Below are 18641 nucleotides of genomic sequence, written 5' to 3' on the forward strand. Positions count from 1 at the left end.
AGGAAATGTTTTTGCAGCAGGAATGTTCTAATTTTACTGAAGCCTAAAATGCGAAAATCAACCAACAGATATTTTATGGTAGTCTTCTTGGCCTAGCGTTTCGCCAATAAGGTCACTGATTGGTTCCTAGTGTGTTCTGCAAGTTTTACATTTCAAACGGCACAACCGTGTCCCAAGAAAGCCACAAGTTTACAGTCATTGCTTTGAAGGAATACACGGTGAGTTATATCCCTCGATGGCATTTTTTCAAAATAAAAAACGTTTCACTCCAGTATTTGCTGCGAAGGATCCCACAAGGCCCTCTCTAGCCTCTTCAATCTTTCCTTACGGCATAGACAGAACTCGTAGAATTTCGGTGTTTTATAATAGTGTCTGAATGTGTACCTGCAGCGATTTAAAAGTCAAAACAGGATTTTCATTAAAGATGATTGATACAAAGTACGAATTGATGTTTTTATTCTCACAAAGGGATATTTTGAGATACACAGGCATGTTTGCAAAACAAAATCCCTATATGTATTGCAAATAAATAACCTAACAAGAAGGTGCAGTAGTTAATCCACGTTGTCCTGCAATTACTGAGAGGGCTCTCATGTATAAAGCTTTACATGATATTCGTTGGGAATCTGGGTAAGACTCGTTGACTTTGGCTGAACAAACATCACCAAAAGCAATCCGAAATAAAAGAGCCTGGAGAATAATAACGAAACATTTTGATATTAACGCCAAATCCCATGGTTTATGAAGACATGATTAACATTGAAAAGGTGATCGGTGAAACGATCAAAAGCATCCAAAGCGACGTCACTGTGGAATGTTCACTACACGAGATGGAAAGTCGAGGCGGCTCCTACATCCTAAATTGTTCCATAGATGACTTCAAAGTGTAGATCCGCTGCTACATCTGCATCTAGGTGATAGGCCTTAAAACAAACACAGTGAGGTTAGGTCTTAGATGAAGACATGGTTTTAAAAGGTATCTTAATACACTCCGTGGGTACTTGTGATGGAGGAGATTAACTGGCAAAGGCACGTTTTCTCAAAACAAATACTCAATCTCAAACTTCCTCAAAAAAAAGACTAACTTAGAAAGGAAATACAAAGCTTAAGATTCAATGTAAGTACATATTTGCAGTAATACCATTAGTGCGTTGTAATCATATCCTGCTTGTTTTTTCCCGAACTGTAGCAATAGACGGCAGTGAATATGGTGGTATCCACATATTTTGTATCCTAACAAAGGAGGCCAACAATGTGTTTCTCTAACAGACAGCAGAGGATACATTTGTGTCTTCAACCAATACCTCCTGCGGTACGTACTTCTTCCCACAAACAGTTGTGGACTTTTCACTGTCTGGAAGGGTTGCCACCACAAGTTCCCCTGTATATTTCTAGAAAACCTCAATACATTTAAACAGTCGGCTGGATGACACCTCTGAAGAAAAGAAAGCCAAAATCCCGAACCTCGTATTTATGCTATACCCTAGTGAAAACTGTTGATCTGATCTAACAGCCAATAAACAATGGGGCTAGATGCTCTTTTGGCCTTTAGCCTATACAAGGTTTCAAATGTTGCTTAGAAAGCTCGAATGAAATTCGGAGCTCCTTTGCAATGTAATCATATGATCAGCACGTGAGAGGGATTCATCAGACATTAGGCCAGTCTTTATTACCCTGATCACTCTCACCACCATTGCACCAGGGTCAAAAAGGGGCCAGCATGATGAATCCAGTCACCTATAGAAGGAAACCGGCAAAGGCACCAAAGACTGAGCTTGGTGAACTAAAATCTGGTGCATAGGACACACATTACTGAGTTACTCTGATCCATGAAATCCTGTGGTGCTGAGAATGGAAACAGGAGCGTTGACATAAAAAAAGACCACTGAGACACAACAAGCACCCTTCTGAGAAGCATTGGACCACATGGACTTCCAGAGAATGAGGCAGGGTCTTTCCTTGGCACCTTCCAGTGGAGAAGCCCTCATGCACTTTTGTTTGCAGTTCTGGAAAACCTGAAGTTGGATAAAGGGCTAGAAGAATCACCGTTCTGGGCTAGCAGAGCTGTTTCGCCATGACAGCAGTGAATCTCACCCTCAAACAAAGCCTGTAACTTGAAAGATACTATTCAGGAGAAATAAAGTACAAGCATCTACATTGCCCATCTAGACTGTCATTTTGCCATCAGACTAACTGCAACATTTGAAAGTCATGTTGCTTAACGAAGGACAAAAACAAATCGTAACAATATAAAAAAAAGTCAACATAAATTCAGATAGCTGTGGAGTCTTTCCTATAATAATAGTTTCTATATTGCAGGTAGATGCTGGTCAGTGTTCAGGCACTAGGCACATTGTTCAAGCAGTACCCTTACCAACTGCTAGTAAGTGTCCATGAACAACATGCATACCTTCTTTTCCTAGGAAACGGGCCTTTTTAATCAGGGGTTTGGCTAAAACAGCAATAAGTAACGTGGGCACATGGTCTCAAACTCTTCACAACAACATTTCTATTCCTATTTTTACTAATTTCTTTCTTTCTTCCCCTATTTGAACCTTTTCTATTTTTCACACTTTATATATCATCCTTGTCCTACCCCCTTTCTCACTCTACTCCTGCAACCTTCTCTCTATTGTCTTTTTGCTTTTGCTCCTCATACTGTTAATCTACGTCATTTTACTGTTCCTTAATACTGTTTCTACATCCTCCTTTCAACACCTTTTCCTTATGTCGAATTCTCCCTTCTCAAACCTTTCTTTTCACATTTCTACTCCTTTTTTTTACTAATTTCTATCGTTCTTCCTGTTATATATGATATACTTAGTGGTCTTAACCCAGATCTTTGGCCTTTCACGTCCTATTTTGTTGTTATATCTTGTTGTTTTCCTTACGACGCTGAGCACTTTACCACCGTTAACCAGTGCTAAAGTGAATGTGCTTCTCCACTAAGCATGGTAACATTGGTGTATCCACAGCTGGCATGTTTAATTTACATGCAAGTCCTTTGTAAAGTGGTATACCATATAACCAGGCCAGGGCGTGTAAATTAAACACTACTAGTGGGCCTGCAGCACTGACTGAGCCACCCCCTTAAGTAGCCCTGTAAACATGTCTCAGGCCTGCCACTGCAGAGCCTGTGTGTGCAGTTTCACTGCCACTTCGACTTGGCATTCAAAACCTCTTTCCAAGACTTAAATTCCCTTTTCTTACATATATGTAACCTCTAAGGTAGGCCCTAGGTAGCCCATAGGGCAGGGCATCGTATAAGTAAAAGGCAGAACATGTACTTTTAATATTTACAAGTCCTACTAATAAAAAAACTCCCAAAGACGTTTTTCATTACTGTGAAGCCTGCCCCCCCTCATAAGCTGCAGTATGTTTGGTATCTTTGGAATGGTAAGGATAAATCCTCTTTACTGGTAAAGTCAGATTTATTATTGTGAGCATTTATTTGCTCTCACTGCCCTGTGTGCCCACAGCCTGTCCCCAATACACACCTGGCCTGGGCTAGGTGACAGTTACCTTGTGCATTCCCTTCAGACACCAATAACAAAGGATACTCAACTGCATCTGCAATCATCTGCATACTAATAGGTCTTCCTGGGGAGGAGGCTGGGAAGGGCTCAAACTTACACTTCAAAGGGTAATGGTCTGAGCCCACACAAAGGGGCAGATTACCTCCCACCGATAGTCTGGAGTGGGGGCTGGGCTGAAAGGGGGACCTTGGCAATTCAGAGAAACATTTTGAAGTCATCCCCCACATCAAAGGCACTTTTTGGTATACGTATTAGGTCTCTGACCCCCTAAAATCAGTACACTTCTGGACTTAAACAGAACCCTGCTGGAGTCAAGGTTGCTGTGCTGCAGGATTGCCACTTTGCTGTGCCTGACTTTTTCAAGGAACTGCTGTCCTGCTTTGCTAAGCTACCCTCTTGACCTCTGCCCTGCAACACGGAACCGAGAACTAGCCCCAGAGTGACTCCAATGGCTTGCTGACTTGCCTTCATTCTGCTAGGGATCGCCAGGACTTCAAAGACCTTGTCACCCAGTAAGTCAGCATCTGGGCTTCACACCGCTAAGACACTGTGCTCAATGCTCCCACTGTAATACCTGTAAGTGTGAGCCTGACTTGGGGCCGTGTGTTGGGCTTAAGTGTTCCAGTTTCACATAGACCAGAAAGAGGTGTCTATCCCCGGGGCAGGCATGCTGCACCAACGCTGTGAGGGTCGCTTCCGATTGCCTAAATAGGGCTGAGCACACACTTGCCGGGTTCTTTCCCTGGAACTGAGGGACTGCCTGATTAGCCTAATATGGGAGCACATTTCTTTACCTCTAAACAGCGTGGGACTCCGCAAAAAAGCTTTTCCATGTGCTGGTGGCGGTAACTTGGATCTTAGGGGATTAATCGCTGCTCTGCTATCTTGAGAAGTTTACAGAGATGAACTCAGTCTAATACTGCTTTTGAACTAATTTCTTAACAATTGCATAACTCTTTATTGATTTCCTTTTTTGTGGTTTTGGTCTTGTTTTACTTAGTAAATATTCTCTATTTTTCTAACCTGGTGTGAAGTCTTTTTGTGGTGTCTTTCACTGTGGTACAGTAATTAAGTATTGCACAAATACTTTACACATTGCCTCTTAAGTTAAGCCTGACTGCTTTGTGCCAAGCTACCAGAGGGTGAGCACAGATTAATTTAGGGAGTGTAACTGACTTACCCTGACTAGGATTGTATACACCTGCCGACTACAGGCCCAATTTCTACCACTTTCTCACTTTGCACCTTCTCTCTATTCTTCACACGTTCTCTATAGATCATCCTTGTTTTCCTCCCCCTTTCTCACTCCACTTTCGCACCTTCTCTCTACTGTCTTTCTCCTTTTCCTCCTCATGCTGTTATTCTCCCTGTCATTTTACTCTCCCTTAATACTGTTTTTACATCCTCCTTCCAACACCTGTTCCTCATATGTCAAACTCTCGCTTTTCAAATCTTTCTTTTGACATCTGATTTTATTCTTCATTCTGCTCACTCATCCTTTCTCCCAGTTCTTCTCCTCCTTGCTCCTCCTTTTTCTACTCCCATGTTCTCACTAGAATTTCCCCTCTCATTCTCACTTCCACCTTTTACTTTACCTCTCCTCTCTTTCTTCCCTCCCCAGCTAATCGCCTCAGGTTGTTCACTTAATTTTACACGTTTTTTACCCTCTAATATACCCTTCTATCTCTTACTTCTTTCTCTTCTTTTTTCTTCCTGTTATTGGCACAAGCAAATGGAAATTAGAAACTGTATTTCTGTGCAGAAGGATGAAGCTGGAGACCATATAGAGTTTTAGGATAATGAAAACACTAAAAAGGGTACATTCAATGGCCCACATGACTCGGGTAAAAATAGTACCTGGAAAAAGGCAACGTTATGGCTGAAAATGAACAATTGTAGCAAACAGCGGGGCTGGATGGGGCGTGCAGTCCACATCTGCTACTATGTTTCTATTGACTGATTCCTGACCCTTTGTTATATGCTGATTATGTAGAAAGAGCTATGTAGTGTCTATGCTATATTGTGATTTGGACAATGGTTTAATGACTGTCAATCATATGCCTGAATACGGGAAACAGCATTTTCAATGGAGGCTAAACCCTGCATGGCTTTACTACGCAGGCTTAACCACGCATGCACGCTTTTCTTTACAATGAATATGCCTTTACCATGCATACCATTACAAAAAATTTCGTTGTATAGGAATAGATGGTAAAGGCATATTCATTGTAAAGGTTTTACAAGTGAGTATTAAGTATTTTAGGTAGTTATAGTTAGGACTATGTTTCCATAGAAAAAACGTTTTTGACTTGCCTATATCTTTGGCAAAGGTAGACAAATCTTCAAGTAATTTTCCCAAAAAGTGCCCCGGTAAATAAAGTTGCGCACAGAAAGTTGTGGGGTGGGGGGGGGGGGTGGAGGTCCATCAAACGGGAACTGAGAAAAAGTGGGGGTGGTGGGCAAAAGAATTGTGTTTCCCATGCTAATTCCCATAGGACTTTTGAACATGACTACAGCCCGAAACAGTGGACGGAATTACAACAAATTTGGCAGAAAGTTAGCTTTCAGTACACAGATTGTAAATACGGTCAGTAGCTATGCGATATTAAAAGGAACATAAATCTGTATATCTCTAGCTGCAACAACTTCATTAAAAAAAGCGAGCTCATGCAGGGAAATGCAGAGCTCTGCAACACTTAAAACCAGAAAGTGTTGGCAGCCATCTTGGGACTCGGCTTCAGCTGAGTCACACAAAAGAATATAAAAATAAACAAAAAAACACAACGGGCCAGGGTAGAGTAACCCTGACCCCTTAGCCCTGGAGGACCCCCACCCCCCTTTTCGCCGCAATTCGCAGCAGATTCGGTGAATTAAAAAAAAAAAACGAAGAGCAGGCTTCCAAGCTTCGTCATTCTCAAGCCCCCTGGTAGGCCAAGTCCCGGGAGCATTGCTAATTTAATTGAGGTAATAATACCTATAACAGGTGAATTTCTATGGTTTTGTACATTTAAAATGTGAGCCTATCTATAATGTCCCTGTAATATTTGTTTTTTTCAGTGAATCTATATATACACACACACACACACACACACACACACACATAAACACATATATACACACATACACACACACATTGGGAAAAGGTTTTTTTAGGGTAATTTTAGAGTTTAGGGTGAGTAAGGGATTTTGTGTGGTAAGGGTATATGGGTAAGTATAGGGCTTTGGGTGGTACGTGTTTTATTAGGGTTTAGGTGGGTATGGGTTTATCGCTGGTAAGTGTTTTTTTAGGGTTCAGGGTGGGTATGGGTTTGTGGGTGATAAGGGTGTTTTTAGGTTTTAGGGTAGGTATGGGTTTTTGGGTGGTAAGGGTATTTTTAGGTTTTAGGGTGGGTATGGGTTTTGGAGTGGTAAGTTTGTTTTAGGGTGGGTGTGGGTTTTTGGGTGGCAATGGTATTTTTACGGTTTAGGGTGGGTATGGGTTTTTGGGTGGCATGGGTATTATGGTATTTTTTAGAGTTTAGGGTGAGTGTGGGTTTTTGGGTGCCAAGGGTATTTTTAGGGTTTAGAGTGGGTATGGGTTTTTGGGTGGCAAGGGTATTTTTAGGGTTTAGAATGGGTGTGGATTTTTTGGTGGCAAGGGTATTTTTAGGGTTTAGGCTGGGTGTGAATTTTTTGGTGGCAAGGGTATTTTTATGATGGGTATGGGTTTTTGGATGGTAAGACGTTTTTAGGGTAGGTTTGGTTTTTGGGTGGTAAGTGTTTTTTTAGGTTTTAGGGTGGGTATGGGTTTTAGGATGGTAAGGGTTTTTAGGGTTTAGGGTGGGTATGTGTTTTTGTGTGGGAAGTGTTTTTTGGGGTTTAGGTTGATATATGAATAATATATATGTATATATAAAAATACATTTTATTCATGTATCTGTGTAGAAATATATATATATATGTATACACGTGTGTACACTGTCCTTGCGCTAAAAGTTTTACCACACATACACCTTTACCAAAGGGCGTGGCTTGACACAAATGAGGTAGCACGTGAATCACAACTCTCCCGGCGGACCGACACAGTTTTCTGTAAATCCTGCCTTCCTTTTTTTTTTGTAAACTTATTTTATTATTGAAAAGCTGTAATGACAAATACATACAGCAGCCAGCAGATTAGACCATCATTTCTCACTTCGCATCTCAATAGTATCAACAACAGTGATTTTCTACTTTACATAGCAATAAACATAGTTGGCAACATTACCCTTGTTCAAGGGTCATAACTACCATCTACCTCAGGAGATTACATTAGGCTTAGTATCTCTACAGCCGGTGTAATAGTCAGGCTGGCGATGCACTTGCCTGATGTGTAAATGTACGTGTACTAGCGAGGTCGAGATGTGTTTGATAATTGAGACTGTGCTTACCTATTGAAAGTGTATATTGCTCAACCTATATGAAACTTATCCCCTCCCTCCCCTCTCAGCTTGTGCCCTGTGGTGTCTACATATCCTGTCTGGTCGTGCCTGGTCCTGCCCGGCCGTGTTAGCTACGCGGAGTGTCCTGATTGCCTAGCTCATGGAACCGCTCTGTTTGTGTTTAGTGCTGTGCAATAGACCTTAGTAAGGGTATCAATCTACAGGTGTGTCAGCCTGTGTGGGGGCATCCCCACCCGGGTCCGAGTGCTCCCTCTGCACTGCCATGACAATCTGATCCCAAGCCTCCTTCATCTCAGGGGATCCCAGACCCCTTCTTAGCTCTGTGTATAGCGCTGTTCCCTCACTTTCTGTCCATTTTCTTAGCTCTCTTTGCCAGACTTGGAGCTGCGGACCCCCCAAGGTCTTCCAGTTCCTCGTCAGCTCTCTCTTGGCTAATATGAACGCAAGGTCTTGAAATCTACTAGTGGCCTTCTTGGGTGTATGAGTGAACCAATGAAGTATGCATCTAGCAGGCGTGCCGGCCATCTCCATCTCGGTGATGTTAGCCACCTCCGCAACCACTGTGTCCCAGTAAGATTCTAGTCGGGGACAGGACCACAGCATGTGGAGGAAATCCGCCGCCCTCATATTGCAGCGGGGGCATTTCGCATCTTTTATTCCAAGGTGATCTCGTAATCTAAGTGGGGTGAGGTAAGCTCTGTGGAGTACATAAAACTGTATGAGCTGGAACCTAGCATTTCTGGACACCTTGAGCATTCTTTCTAGGATGCGTTCCCAGTCTGTGTCTGGTATCTGCATCCCCAGATCTTGCTCCCATTTCTGCTTCAGTCCTAACAGGGGAATCCCCTCCTCTCCCCCAATCACCCTGTAGAGTCTGGTGATTGCTTTATGTGTGCACCCTGTAGTCAGCAAATAATTGCGGAGGGTATGTTGAGGAGGTTCGGTAGCCCCCATCCCCCAATGTCGCCCAACTGACTGGGTGAGAGCCTAGTGTAGGAGGAAATGGCCCTGCGGGAGGTCATGTTCTTGCCGAAAGTCCTCGAAGGGTAGTAAATTGCCCCCCGTATAACTCCCCTATCCTTGTGACCCCTGCCTCAATCCATGTAAGCAGGCCCCTTCTCTCTCCCACCCCAGGCAGCCAGCGAAGCCAAGACCATGGCACATCAGTAGAATATGGCATGTTCAGTCCCGCTTTGCGAAGGCATCGCTTCCAGGACTTACAGATAACGGCGGGTTCAATAGGCATCGTCGGTCCTCTCCCTGTGGCATTAAAGAGTATTCCGGCCAGCTCAGCAGCAGGGGGAACCACCAGGCCCTCTACATTCTCTCCAGCACCGCCGTCCCCCATCCACCTCGCCAACCATTGCAACTGTGCAGCAAGGTAGTAAGCTTTGAAATCGGGCACTGCCAGGCCACCCCCGCACGGGGTTTCTTCAGTGTCTCCAATGCCACTCTGCGTCTACGACCTCTCCAGATAAACGCGGTGATCACCGTGTCCAGCTCTCTGAACAAGGTGCGCAGCACCCAGAGAGGCAACGCTGCAAAACCATACAGCAGCCGGGGTTAGCACCACCATCTTGAGGAGGGAAACCTGTCAGGCCACCGATACAGGGAGCGAACCCCAAAGACAGAAGTTCGACCTAAGGGCCCCCACCGCCCTTCTGATGTTGCCATCTAGAATGTCTGATTGGGAGTGAAATATCCTCACCCCTAGGTACGTGATGCAATGCGAGTTCCATGTCACTCCACCCAGCTCCGTTGGTGGCACAGCGCCCGCCGCCATTGGGGATAAAACCGATTTTTGCCAGTTAACTTGCAATCCCGACAACTGTCCGAAGTGTGCCAGTAGAGCCTGTGCTCACTCCTTTTCCGGGCCAGTATTTTGTAGGAATAATAGGAGGTCGTCCACATACAGCGCGATCACTTGTCACCAACGCGCCTGACCAATCCTTGGTACCAGGCAGCTGTCCTGGCGTGAGCAGCCCCATCGCCGGAGCGAACAGCAGTGGGGACAACGGACACCCCTGTCTGGTGCCCCTGCCAACTGAGTACTGCGCCCAAATGAATGTGCCCGTTCTAACCCTTGCCTTGGGGTCTGCGTCGGGCAGCCTTGTCCAACTAATAAAGCCTTCCCGAGGCCCATGTGAACGAGGACCTTGTATAAGTAATCCCACTCCAGGCTGTCAAATGCCTTCTCTATGTCTATGGCAAGGACCGCAGATCCCAGATCAGCAGAGGACGCCGGCTCCATAAGGGATAGTAGCCAGCATACATTCTGGGCAGTGCCCCTGGTTGAGATGCATCCCGCTTGGTCCAGGTGAACCAGCTGCGTCATGTACAGCAGTAATCTCGCTGCTAGTACCCGACTCAATATTTTATAGTCCGAGTTAAGCAAGGGGAGGGGCCTATATGCTCCCCCATCATCAGGAGGTTTGCCTGGCTTGAGCAATGGAACAATTAAGGCCTCACCCATCGAAGCCGGGAGACAGCCGGACGCTCGTGCCTCATTGTACAGCTTCGCCAGCTTGGGGGTGAGTGTCAGTGCATACGTTTGATAGAACTCAATGGGCAGTCCATCCGTGGCAGGGGTCTTTCCATGAGCCAGGCCCGCTATAGCAGACCCGACCTCCGATATCCCTGCCCAGGGTTTCACGCTCCTCCTCTGTCAGAGCCCGGGGCGGCAGCACCGACAGATAGTCTTGCAGCTCCTCTCCCGTCCCATGGGACGAGCTAGTGTAAAGGGCAGGGTAATAGTCGTAAATATACAAGTTTATATCGGCTTAGTGATAAAGATTTTCACCCAGTGGGGTGGTGATCTCCATTATAGGGGTCCCTCTTTTGGCGGGGTTAGCCAGCCATGCCAGCAGCGCCCCCGCTTTATCCCTTTCAGAGTGGACCCTTGCGGTGTACTGCTTATAGTCAAAACATCTTAGCGTCTCAGTGTTCTCCGCCACTTTTTCCCTGGCCTCGCGCTTTCCTCCCCACCTCTCCAGATGATCAGGTGAAAGTTTTTCCAGTGACCTAAGGTCTTTCTCTGCGTTCATGATATCTCACAATAAGGACCCTCTAATCCCGATGAAAGCCACCATGCAACAACCGTGCACCACTACCTTAAATGCCTCCCAGAGTGTCTGTGGTGAAGGAGCGGTTGGCTCGTTGTCCTCAAGGTAGTGGGTTATATGGCCCCTGATCTGCTCTCGGAAAGCTGGGTTCGTCAGCGATTCGGGCTTAAGCCTCCAGGAAGGTATGCACGTGGCAGCTCGCACCCATGATAAGTGCAATAGGAGCGGGTTATGATCAGAAATGGTTTTCCCCAGAGATTCTACCCCTCGCGCCTGTGTGCACCTCTGGTGTGCTCAGTAAAGCGTCAAGCCGCATGTGAAGATCATGGGCAGCAGAGTAATGGGAATATTCCCTAGCCACAGGGTTAAGAGTTCTCCATATGTCTACCAGATGCCACTCTGCCTGCCAATCTGTGAACCTCCTAGCGAGCGTATTGATTGGGGATTCCCGTGGCGGTGGGTGGGATCAGTCTAAGCTACGGTTAGCCACGCAATTAAAGTCCCCCCCCAATCAGTACAGAGTGCAGCATGTGAGGTGCTAGTATGGTTGATAATTTGTTGAGAAATGCTCCCTGGTCAATGTTAGGAGAATACACATTAATCAGTGTTATATCTTGTCCGCCCAGGCGGCCAGTGACCAATACATATCATCCACTAGGGTCCATTAATGTGTTAGTGACCTGGAACGGGACCCCTGCCCTGATCCATTTCAAGGTACCCCTTGCATATGCTGAGTAAGTAGTGTATAATAGTTGGCCCCTCCACCTCCTTTGCAGTGCTGTGCCCTCAGCGGCCATCAGATGAGTCTCCTGCAACATTGATATGTGTGCCCCTCTTCTGCGTAAATAGGAATATACCTTGCACCGCTTGGTCATATTGTGAATCCCTCTTATGTTCCAGGAGGTTACCTTATATCCCTGCAGGTCACTTATTGCAGAAGCCCTCTGACCACCTCCCTCCGCGCAACCGCCACGCGACCAGGTGACCTAGACCAGTGCTTTTTGTAGGTGCTGCCACATCACAGGTAAAGCTGAAAACATTTCCCTCTATAAACAACCAGAACACCCTTAACTCCCCTTCCCCAGGACAGGAGGCGGAACAGTTCCCCATCCAAACTGTGTCAAACATGAATTGATTCTAGGTGGGCACGTAGGTAAGATCTCTCGAGCCCTCCGAGGAATCAAGCCCGTGGCCCGGTGCTAGTTTAAATGTTTTGCTGCCAGCCTCGCGAGTCGCGGGAGCCGCGGGTCTGATGACCGACGAAAGTTCAGATATCAAATGCCAATTGTCAGGATAAGCCATCATATGATGCAGTCCGAGGTGCCTGGTGTCACTGCGGGTAGTTCCAAGCTTGTCGCAGCCGATCCTGCCAACTCCGCCTCAGAGTACGAACCTTCGGTTCCCCTTGTCGTGTCAGACGAGCATGGGCTGCCACTCCCCCAGCTAAACGAGGCCACCGCCACTGTGGCTCGGTGTAGGAAGTTGGTTCTGTATATACTATTTCGAAGTAAGAAATAGTGTGCACAGAGTCTAAGGGTTCCCCTTAGAGGTAAGATAGTGGCGAAAAGAGATAATTCTAATGCTCTATTTTGTGGTAGTGTGGTCGAGCAGTAGGCTTATCAGAGGGTAGTGTTAAGCATTTGTTGTACACACACAGGCAATAAATGAGGAACACACTCAAAGACTTACTCCAGGCCAATAGGTTTTTATATAGAAAAATATATTTTCTTAGTTTATTTTAAGAACCACAGGTTCAAGATTTACAATTAATACTTCAAATGAAAGGTATTTCACTCAGGTATCTTAGGAACTTTGAATAATCACAATAGCATGTACAGTTTTGGCAAAATGTCAATAAGCTATTTTAAAAGTGGACACAGTGCAAAAATCAACAGTTCCTGGGGGAGGTAAGTAATTGTTAAGTTCACAGGTAAGTAAAACACTTACAGGGTTCAAAGTTGGGTCCAAAGTAGCCCACTGTTGGGGGTTCAAGGCAACCCCAAAGGTACCACACCAGCAGCTCAGGGCCGGTCAGGTGCAGAGGTCAAAGAGGTGCCCAAAAGACATAGGCTTCAATGGAGAACATGGGTGCCCTGGTTCCAGTCTGCCAGCAGGTAAGCACCTGTGTCCTCGGGGGGCAGACCAGGGTGGTTTTGTAGGGCCCCGGGGGGGACACAAGCAGGCACAGAAAGTACACCCTCAGCGACACAGAGGCGGCTGGGTGCAGAGTGCAAACAGGCGTCAGGTTTTGTATTGAAAGCAATGGGGAGACCCGGGGGTCTCTTCAATGATGCAGGCAGGCACAGGGGGGGCTCCTCGGGGTAGCCACCACCTGGGCAAGGCAGAGGCTCGCCTGGGGGTCGCTCCTGCACTGGAGTTCGGTTCCTTCCAGTCCTGGGAGCTGCGGGTGCAGTGTTGGTTCCAGGCGTCGGGTACCTGGTTCCAGGCAGTCGCGCTCAGGGGGAGCCTCTGGATTTCCTCGGCAGGCGTCGCTGTGGGAGCTCAGGGGGGTCGTCTGTGGCTACTCACGGGCTCGCAGTCACCGGTGAGTCCTCCCTGTAGTGTTGGTTTTCTGCAGGTCGAGCCAGGGGTGTTGGGGGCAGAGTGGAAAGTCTCACGCTTCCGGTGGGAAACGTGAAGTCCATAGAGTTGCTTCTTTGTTGCAAGAAAGTTGCAGATTGTTGAACAGGGCCGCTGTTCACAGGAGTTTCTTGGCCCTTGGTTGCAGGGCAGTCCTCTGAGGCTTCAGAGGTCGCTGGTCCCTGTTGGATGCGTTGCTGTTGCAGTTTTCTTCGAAGTTGGGAGACAGGCCGGTAGGGCTGGGGCCAAAGCAGTTGTCGTCTCCGTCTTCACTGCAGGTCTTCAGGTCAGCAGTCCTTCTTCTTGTTAAGGTTGCAGGAATCTAGTTTCCTAGGTTCTGGGGGCCCCTAAATACTGAATTTAGGGGTGTGTTTAGGTCTGGGAGGGCAGTACCCAATGGCTACTGTCCTTGAGGGTGGCTACACCCTCTTTGTGCCTCCTCCCTGTGGAGAGGGGGGCACATCCCTAATCCTACTGGGGGAATCGTCCTTCTACAAGATGGAGGATTTCTAAAAGTAAGGGTCACCTCAGCTCAGGACACCTTAGGGGCTGTCCTGACTGGTGGGTGACTCCTCCTTGTTTTTCTCATTATCTCCTCCAGCCTTGCCGCCAAAAGTGGGGGCAGTGGCCAGAGGGGCGGGCATCTCCACTAGCTGGGATGCCCTGTCATCTCCACTAGCTGGGATGCCCTGTCATCTCCACTAGCTGGGATGCCCTGTGGCACTGTAACAAAGGGGGTGAGCTTTTGATATTTAGATGCCTTGATAGAGAGGCCTTCTGCTTGCAGGGCCTGCAAAACCTTCTTCAGGTGGACCAGGTGATCCTGCCAGTTGGAGCTTAAGACAGCAATATCATCAAGATAAGCTGCACTAAAGGACTCCAAGCCAGCAAGGACTTGATTCACCAACCTTTGGAAGGGGGCAGGGGCATTCTTTAAGCCAAAGTGCATCACAGTAAACTGGTAGTGCCCATCAGGTGTAAAGAATGCTATTTTCTCTTTTGCTCCTGGTGCCATTCTGATTTGCCAGTACCCTGCTGTCAAGTCAAAGGTACTTACGTATTTGGCAGCACCCAATTTGTCTATTAAGTCATCTGCCCTTGGGATGGGCATCTGTCTTGGTGACAGAATTAAGTCCTCTGTAGTCCACACAGAACCTCATCTCTCTCTTGCCATCTTTTGTGTGAGGTTTGGGGACTAAGACCACTGGGCTAGCCCAGGGGCTGTCAGAGTGCTCAATCACTCCCAATTCCAGCATCTTGTGGACTTCCACTTTGATGCTTTCCTTAACTTGATCAGACTGTCTAAAAATTGTGTTTTTGACAGGCATGCTGTCTCCTGTGTCCACATCATGGGTACACAGGTGTGTCTGACCAGGGGTTAGGGAAAAGAGCTCAGCAAACTGCTCGAGGACTTGCCTGCAGTCAGCTTACTGATGGCCAGAGAGGGTGTCTGGGTAGATCACTCCATCTACTGTGCCATCTTTAGGGTCAGTGGAGAGGAGATCAGGGAGAGGTTCACTCTCTGCTTCCTGGTCCTCATATGTAACCATCAACAGGTTCACATCTGCCCTGCAATGGAAGAGTTTCAGGCAATTAACATGGATCACCCTCTTGGGGGTCCTCCTAGTGCCTAGGTCCACCAGGTAGGTGACCTCACTCTTCCTCTCTAGTACTGGGTAAGGGCCACTCCATCTGTCCTGAAGGACCCTGGGAGCCACAGGCTCCAGAACCCAGACTTTCTGCCCTGGCTGAAATTCAACCATAGCAGCCTTTTAGTCATACCACATCTTCTGGAGCTGTTGACTGGCCTCAAGGTTTTTGCTTACCTTTTCGATGTACTCTGCCATCCTGGAACATAAGCCTAGTACATAGTCCACTATATCTTGCTTAGGCTCACGAAGAGGTCTCTCCCAGCCTTCCTTCACAAGAGCTAGTGGTCCGCTTACAGGATGGCCAAACAGAAGTTCAAAGGGGGAAAACCCTACTCCCTTCTGAGGCACCTCTCTGTAGGCGAAAAGCAGACATGGCAAGAGGACATCCCATCTCCTTTTGAGCTTTCCAGGGACCCCATGATCATGCCCTTCAATGTCTTGTTGAATCTTTCCACAAGACCATCGGTTTGTGGATGGTATGGTGTGGTGAATTTGTAAGTCACCCCACAATCATTCCACATATGTTTCAGGTAAGCTGACATGAAGTTGGTACCTCTGTCAGAAACCACCTCCTTAGGAAATCCCACTCTGGTAAAGATACCAATGAGTGCTTTGGCTACTGCAGGGGCAGTAGTGGACCTAAGGGGAATTGCTTCAGGGTACCTAGTAGCATGATCCACTACTACTAGGATATACTGATTCCCTGAGGCTTTGGGAGGTTCAAGTGGACCCACTATATCCACTCCCACTCTTTCAAAGGGGACCCCACCACTGGAAGTGGAATGAGGGGGGCCTTTGGGTGGGCACCTGTGTTACCACTGGCTTTACAGGTGGCACAGGAGGCACAAAACTCCTTTACTTTCTGGGACATGTTGGGCCAATAGAAATGGTTGACTAACCTCTCCCAAGTCTTGGTTTGTCCCAAATGCCCAGCAAGCGGAATGTCATGGGCTAAGGTCAGAATGAACTCCCTAAACTCAGTGTAAAGGAGTCCATCTTCCCAATAGACCCTTTGGGTTCCACAGACATTTCCTTTTGTTTCCTCAGCAGCTTGCTGCCCAAGGCCTTCAAGAGAGAGACATGTTTCTTGCCCCTTGCACAGTTGTTCCCTTGTGGGTCCCCCTGGGCCCAAGAGGTCAACCTGATAAAGTTCAAACTCTATAGGCTCAGTTCCCTCAGGGGAGAGAACTTCTTCCTGAGAAGAGAGGTTTTTTTTCTTTTGGGCTGAAGCTGGTTCCCCAGTCTTCTTTCCTTTTCTCTTGGAGGGTTGGGCCATTATTCCAGATTCCAACACTTCTTTTTCACCCTGAACCTTGCACTGTGCTCTTGTCTTGACACACACCCGTTCAGGGATACCCAGCATGGCTGCATGGGTTTTGAATTCTACCTCAGCCCATGCTGAGGACTCCAGATCATTTCCAAGCAGACATTCAACTGGTACAGCAGAAGAGATTACCACCTGTTTCAGGCCAGTGACCCCTCCCCATTCTAAAGTTACAATAGCCATGGGATGTACTTTAGTCTGATTGTCAGCGTTGGTGACTGGATAAGTTTGTCCAGTCAGGTATTGTCCTGGGGAAACCAGTTTGTCTGTCACCATTGTGACACTGACACCTGTATCCCTCAGGGATTCTACACTAGTCCCATTAATAAAGAGCTGCTGCCTGTATTTTTTCATGTTAGGAGGCCAGGCAGCTAGTGTGGCTAGGTCCACCCCACCCTCAGAGACTAATGTAGCTTCAGTGTGGACTCTGATTTGCTCTGGGCACACTGTTGATCCCACCTGGAGACTGGCTATTCCAGTGCTAACTGGAGTAGTAGTAGAAGTGGAACCTTTCTTGGGACAGGCCTTGTCTCCAGTTTGGTGTCCCTGCTGATTACAGCTACGACACCATGCCGTTTTTACCCTTGTACCCAAATGAGGATTGTGAAGAGGCTTTGGACCCTCCCTCCTGAGCAGGTTTTTGGGGCCCTGTAGAAGACTCTTTACTTTTTCCCTTGGATGTCTCAACACTCTTCCCTTGGGGAGTCTTTGTGACCCCTTTCTTTTGGTCACCCCCTGTGGAAGTCTTGGTCACCCTAGTCTTGACCCAATCGTCTGCCTTCTTTCCCAATTCTTGGGGAGAAATTGGACCTAGGTCTACTAGATGCTGATGCAGTTTATCATTGAAACAATTACTTTAAAAGTGTTCCTTCATAAACAAATTATACAGCCCTTCATAATCATTTACACCACTGCCATTAATCCAGCCATCCAGTGTTTTGACTCAGAAGTCAACAAAATCAACCCAGGTCTGGCTTGAGGATTTTTGAGCCCCCCTGATCCTAATCCTGTACTCCTCAGTTGAGAATCCAAAGCCCTCAATCAGGGTAGCCTTCATGAGGTCATAGGATTCTGCATCTTTTCCAGAGAGTGTGAGGGGTCTAGCCCTATACTTTCCAGTGAACATTTCCCAAAGGAGAGCACCCCAGTGAGATGTGTTTACTTTTCTGGTTGCACAAGCCCTCTCAAAAGCTGTGAACCACTTGGTGATATCATCACCATCTTCATATTTTCTTACAATCCCTTTGGGGATTTTTAGCATGTCAGTAGTTTCTCTGACCCTATTTAAGTTGCTGCCACCATTGATGGGAGCTAAGCCCATCTCTTGTCTTTCCCTTTCTATGGCTAGGAGCTGTTTCTCCAAAGCCAATCTTTTGGCCATCCTAGCTAGCAGGAGGTCATCTTCATTGAGGCTGCCCTCAATGCTTACAGAGCTGTTGGACTCCCCTGTGGGAGAAGCAGCATCTCTGACTATCACTTGTGGAGTCAGAGTTTGAGAAACCCTGGTCTCCCTAACTAGGACAGGAGGGGGGAAATGATCCTCCTGGTCACTAGCTTCCCCCTCTGTAAGGTTGTCTTCAGAGGGGTTGTCTCTAGCAAACTCTGCCAAAAGCTCCTGGAGCTGTACTTTGGTAGGGTTTGAGCCAGTTTGTATCTTTTTAATTTTACAGAGAGTCTTTAACTCTGACATCCTAAAATGCAGGTAAGGGGTGAGGTTGAGCTCCACCACCATCTCTTCTGTATTAGACATTATTTCTCTAAAAGTTGGGATGCTTTTTAAGAATCTAAAACTATCTCTAGAACTTTATCCAAACTTTTTCAAAACTTTTAAACTCTAAAAGAAATGCTAACAGGGACTAACACAAGGCCGTAGCAGGACTTTTAAAAATTTAGAAAAATTGCTCAAATTTAAAAAATCAGTTTCTAATGACAATTTATGGAATTTAGTCGTGTGATCAGGTATTGGCTGAGTAGTCCAGCAAATGCAAAGTCTTGTACCCCACCGCTAATCCACCAATGTAGGAAGTTGGCTCTGTATGTACTATTTCAAAGTAAGAGATAGTGTG

The 18641-nt window shown here is 46.7% G+C and overlaps 1 protein-coding gene across 2 annotated transcripts in view; it reads right to left on the reverse strand.

Moving 5' to 3' along the window:
* Nucleotides 1–439: 439 nt before the first annotated feature.
* LRP2BP (LRP2 binding protein) overlaps nt 440–18641 on the reverse strand; it is a 222570-nt gene continuing 204368 nt past the window's right edge. For both annotated transcript variants that reach the window (XM_069199666.1, XM_069199657.1), the window contains exon 9: nt 440–923. In XM_069199666.1, coding sequence (XP_069055767.1) covers nt 858–923 — 66 coding nt within the window. In that variant the 3' untranslated portion in view covers nt 440–857. The remainder of the gene's footprint in view (nt 924–18641) is intronic.

This window comes from Pleurodeles waltl, chromosome 1_2, assembly GCF_031143425.1.
Source record: "Pleurodeles waltl isolate 20211129_DDA chromosome 1_2, aPleWal1.hap1.20221129, whole genome shotgun sequence".
Lineage (NCBI taxonomy): Eukaryota > Metazoa > Chordata > Amphibia > Caudata > Salamandridae > Pleurodeles > Pleurodeles waltl.